This window comes from Drechmeria coniospora, chromosome 03 (assembly GCF_001625195.1).
Source record: "Drechmeria coniospora strain ARSEF 6962 chromosome 03, whole genome shotgun sequence".
NCBI lineage: Eukaryota > Fungi > Ascomycota > Sordariomycetes > Hypocreales > Ophiocordycipitaceae > Drechmeria > Drechmeria coniospora.
The window spans coordinates 9,648,861-9,654,860 of record NC_054391.1 but is presented as its reverse complement, the minus strand read 5'-3'; the positions used below and the strand labels follow the sequence as shown (position 1 = coordinate 9,654,860).

General features: G+C 42.1%; 1 protein-coding gene across 1 annotated transcript; it reads left to right on the top strand.

Moving 5' to 3' along the window:
* Positions 1–3,253: 3,253 nt before the first annotated feature.
* Positions 3,254–4,115, top strand: DCS_08263 (uncharacterized protein; the record flags this gene model as incomplete). Its single annotated transcript, XM_040805541.1, has 3 exons — positions 3,254–3,626; positions 3,675–3,995; positions 4,048–4,115. The coding sequence occupies 3 exons, from the start codon at positions 3,254–3,256 to the stop codon at positions 4,113–4,115; spliced, it is 762 nt and encodes a 253-aa protein (XP_040655645.1).
* Between the last annotated feature and the right edge of the window lie 1,885 nt (positions 4,116–6,000).

Genomic DNA, 6,000 nt, shown 5'->3' with positions numbered 1-6,000 from the left:
CCCCACCTAAAGGTAGTGCTCACTACCATAGCGCGCACACCACCGCACCGCGCACTTTTTCCCTCCTTCATCTTCAATTTCCAATATCTTTACAACTACCAACAGCTATGGATAATCCCACAGCTCAAATGCGTACCCAGGAGGCTATAGATTATATTAACGAGTTTCCGAACGAACAAATCGCAAAGGTTGCCCGAATATTTAAAATCCTTCGTAGGCGCTTCCAAGTAATATTACCAATGATATTATGTAAGCACTATTTACTACTAAACGCATTGCGCGCACAACAATGGTATGCATTGCGCATACAATATTAGCATTACAATTACTCCGTACAATAACTATACATACAATATAAAATTAATACATCAATTCGATAGTTATTAAGCTAAATAAAATGCCTACTGCTTCTCAGTATTGCCCATTCCTCGTCTACTTAAAAAGAGTTGTACTATAATCTCTTCGACTTACTGCGCGTCAAGACGATTATTCTTAGAGTCTTCCCAGTCTAGATTTACTATTATCTCTTCTTTCGTCTATTCTCTCGAGCTATTTAAAGTCGTATAATGCTCGGTCATATACTTCCAGTTAAGGCAGCAATTATATCTACCTTGTTATACTGCAACGGTAGCCGCATTGTCTTAGAATACTTCTGGTTAGTCATTAGACTACTATTTGTCTGCGTCTTGTATCATGCTTCTCTTAATGCAACATATCTTTAAAAGATAGCCTCTGGGCTATCAATCCGTATAGTACTAGTAGCAATAATAGTACTAGTAAACTAAAACTAGCTGTAGCTATTGCTGCTGGTGCCGGTACTGGTATTATTGTTGCTGCTGGTGCCGCTGCTGTTATTGCTGCTAGTACTTTTGTTGGTACTTTTTGCAATAGCTCTGTATATCTCGGAGAGCATGACTTTGAGGCCAATGTATGACCTAGTATATAGCATTTGCAGCATTTTTGTTGTGCTCTTGGCCATGTTGCTACTTCAATTACTTTACATAAACTACACTCGTATTAGTACTATTTCGTGGGTTGGTTCAATTTATAGCTATTCGATTAATATATTAACGAGGCTCGAGTAATATCTGAGGATTGCCATTATAGTAAAGGCGGTACTGTGTATGAAAGAGCTGTAAATAAAGGGGTTGATCTTATTCTTGTAAGGCCTTTATTGTATGTACGCAAGGGAGACTATAAGATTGAGAAAATATACTAGTAAATTCAGGTACGTAGTTATTGTAAAGTAGCTTCTGCAGCTCTTCAACCTTCCGTAATGCCTCACCTTACAAAATACTGCACTGCGTGTAGTGCTGTAATCCAGCGAACTCCATTGCCAGTAGTAAATAGCGCTTACATAATATATGTAACTTAGATGCACGGGTACCCGTGCGCCTATTGGATCCCCCGTGCGATTACATGAGGGATAAAATAGGTCGCGTTATTGCAACCTCTTTTCCTCCCTTCGTACCAAATTGAATTATTGAAAAGAGATCTCTTATTACCAGTTTCTCCCAGAACCGAACCAATAACCTTATTATAAAAAGGTGTAAGTTTTGCCAAAGTTTAATGTGTCCTAGTGAGGATGCTGTGTTCGTATTCAAATAGACCATAATAGCCTTTACCTAAGTTAAGGTTTGCGACTATTTGATTGCACTATTGATCGTTTATGCAATCGTGCTATTAGTCGGCTGTTTAATCAGGCCATAAAGTAAATCGGCTGTTTAATCATGCAATAAATCAACTGATTAATTAGGCCATAGGTAGATTGCCTGTTTAATCTTACCATAAGTCGGCTGTCTTATAGTTTGAGTTCCTAGCAGTAGTACTGCTAGCTGGCAATAGCTATTGTGTGTTGTGTGTATATAGTAACCAATTATAGACTAGGATTACGTGATCGTGTGGTGCACGATTACGGAGAGAATAAAAGTGGCCGCATGAGTGCAGCCTCTTTTCCCTCCTTTCGTACCAAATTGAATCCATTGAATGAGATCTCTTGTTACCAGTTTCCCACAGAACCGAACCAACAGCTACTATAAGTCTAAGGAGTAATGCGTCATATTTCCAGTCGAGTTACTAATCGATTATTATATTGCTTGTATAAAATACAATCTTCCTTTGAATACTAAATCCAACGTTTATTATTTACTCTATTGTTACTAACCTCAAATATCTTACGTTAATGAGTTTTCTAAATATTATATAACAATTCCATTAATACAAATATTTCGTAACTTATATCCAAGAACACCAGAATTATAATTACACGACTGTATCGGTACATTTTGCGCACTCTTCTTTATACCCTTCCGAAATTCATCTGTTTATACAATTTCCGATTGGTTTATAACTATGAAGTGTTTTGCAAAGCTTGCTTTTTTTAATTTCTGTCTCAGCCTCGTTCAAGGAGGGAAGCACAATGATAAAGGGAAACACAAGGATGAAGTGACAATTATTATCGATCTTCAGCCACTTCAAATAATATGCTCCGGCACAACGATAGAAAGTCATTATGTTCGGTACGATGTAATCGAATTGCATATAGCGTTATAAAATAGAAGCTAACGAATATTCTAGGACACGTACTTTATATCCTGATAGAACCATATTTACTGGACCATATACAACGATTACCGGTATTGGTACTGGTACTGCTCCTTCAACAGTCTCATCAAACCCTACAGGAACAGGCAAAACTGGGACCATTATAATAATAGAGCCAAGCGAAACACAGCAAACGTTTACAGGACCATATACAACGATTACTGCAATCGGAACAGGCACCAATACAGTTACACTATCGCTACCACCATCAGGTACAGATAAGACTGGGACTATAGTAGTCATCGGGCCAAAAACAACCTTTACAGGCGCATATACAACGATAACTAGCCAAGGAACCGGCTCAGTACGATCAACGATTACCTTGGCACCGACCGGAACATTCTTGACTGGTACTGTAGTAATTATCGACCCGAAAACAACTTTTACAGGTCCATATACGACGATAACTAGCCAAGGAACCGGCTCAGTACGATTAACGATCACCTTGGCACCAACTGGAACATTCATGACTGGTACTGTAGTAATTGTCAATCTACAAACAATATTTACAGGTCCATATACAACAGTAACCAGCCAAGGAACCGGCTCAGTACGATCAACGATCACCTCGGCACCAACAGGAACATTTTTGACTGGCACTGTAGTAGTTATCGATCCGCAGACAACATTTACAGGGCCATATACAACAATGACCAGTAAAGGAACTGGCTTAATACGATCTACGATCACCTTGCTACCAACCGGAACATTCTTGACTGGTACCGTAATTATTGTCGATCCTATATCATTATCGATCGTTACTCAGACAACGTTCGGACCAGTACCAGGAACAAGCACAATCCCACCGCTACCTGGATGTACGGTGAACTGCTTTACGCATGTTATTGTTACTGTAGCTCCAGCAGGCGGTACTATTACCGAATCCACATACGGCCCTACACCTGGTACCAGTATAGTTCTCCCATCTGCTGGATGTACAGGATACTGCCCTACTAGAATTATCGTTACCGCCACTGGCGGCTTTAGTACTATCTCTACTTTTGGACCGACTGCAGGAACGAGTACGATCCCGCCGCCACCTGGATGTACAATAAATTGCTTTACCCAAGTTATTGTTACTGTAGCTCCTACAGGCGGCATTATTACCGAATCTACATACGGCACTATACCTGGTACCAGCACAGTTCTCCCATCTGTTGGATGTACAGGATACTGCCCCATTAGAATTATCGTTACCGCTACTGGCGGCTTTAGCACCATCTCTACCTTTGGACCGACTGCCGGAACTCGCACAATTCCACCACCTCCTGAATGTACAGTGAATTGCTTTACCCAAGTTATTGTTACTGTAGCTCCTACAGGCGGCACGATTACCAAATATACATACGGCCCTACACCTGGTACCAGCACATCTCTCCCATCTACTGGATGTACAGGGTACTGCCCAACAATAATCATCATTACGGCTACTGGTGGATTCAGTACCATTTCAACCACTGGACCGACTGCTGGAACTAGTACGATTCCGCCACTACCTGGATGTACAGTAAACTGCTATACGCAAATTATTATCACTATAGGCCCATTAGGTAGCGTCATCACTGAAACAACGTATGGACCAACAGCGGGAACAAGTACAATATTGCCATCCTCTGGATGTACAGTAAATTGCTTTACCCAAATTATAGTTACTAAAACTGGTGGGCTGGTAACATCGACAACGTATGGACCGACTCCCGGTACTAGCATTGTTGGGCCTCCGCCAGGCTGTACCGCTAACTGCGTAACGGCGATTATTGTTACTGCTACAGGAGGATTTAGCAGTATGACAACATATGGACCAACAGCTGGTACAAGCACGATTCCACCTCCGCCTGGATGTACGATTAACTGCTTTACACAAATCATTATAACCCTTACAGGTAGTGTAATTACGACCACTACCTTTGGGCCCACGCCTGGTACAAGCACAATCGGGCCTCCTTTAGGCTGCACTGTAAACTGCGGTACAACTATTATCGTCACAGCTACAGGTGGGTTCAGTACCATAACGACATTTGGCCCAACCGCAGGTACTAGCACAATTCCACCATCACCAGGATGTACAGTAAACTGCTTCACACAAATTATAGTTACCGAAACTGGTAGGTTTGCAACGTCAACGACCTACGGACCGACTCCTGGTACTAGCACGATTCCGCCTCCACCCGGATGTACCGCTAACTGCATAACGACAATTATTGTTACGGCTACAGGAGGATTTAACAGTATTACAACATTCGGACCAACAGCTGGTACAAGCACAATTCAACCTCCACCTGGATGTACTGTAAATTGCTTTACGAAAATTATAGTTACCTTAACAGGCGGTGCAATTACGACTACTACCTATGGACCGACTCCTGGTACTAGCACGATTGGGCCTCCTCCTGGATGTACAGTCAATTGTGGTACAACTATTATTGTAACAGCCACAGGCGGATTCAGTACCTTAACGACATTTGGACCAACAGCAGGCACTAGTACAATTCCACCACCTCCTGAATGTACCATAAATTGTTTTACAAAAATTATAGTTACCGAAACTGGTGGTCTTGTAATATTAACTACCTATGGACTATCTCCTGGTACTAGTTCGATTCCGCCTCCTCTAGGCTGCACTGCCAACTGCGTAACAACGATTATTGTTACGGCTACGGGAGGATTCAGTAGCATAACAACGTTCGGACCGACAGCTGGTACAAGCACGATTCCACCTCCACCAGGATGCATAGTGAATTGCTTTACACAAATTATCGTTACTGAAACTGGCGGACTTATGACCTCAACTACCTACGGACCGACTCCCGGTACCAGTACGATTCCGCCTCCACCTGGATGTACCGCAAATTGTATTACAAGCATTATTGTTACTGCAACAGGTGTCTTCAGTACTTCTACTACCTTTGGACCAACAGCAGGCACAAGCACAATTCCGCCTCCGCCTGGATGTACGATCAATTGCTTTACGCAAATTATAGTTACAGAAACCGGTGGTCTCGTAACGTTGACTACCTATGGACCGACTCCTGGTACTAGTACCATTGGACCTCCTCCAGGTTGTACTGTCAATTGTAGTACTACAGTTATCGTAACTGTAACAGGTGGATTAAGTACTTTAACTACTTTTGGACCGACTCCCGGTACTAGTACAGTTCCACCTCCACCAGGATGTACAGTAAACTGCTTTACACAAATCATAATTACTGCAACAGGTAGTCTTGTAATATCAACTACCTATGGACCGACTCCAGGCACTAGTACGATTCTACCTCCGCCTGGCTGCACCGTAAATTGTATTACGTCGATCATTATTACAGCTACGGGTGGCTTTAGTACTGCTACTACATTTGGACCTACTGCTGGTACGAGTACGATTCAACCCCCACCTGGATG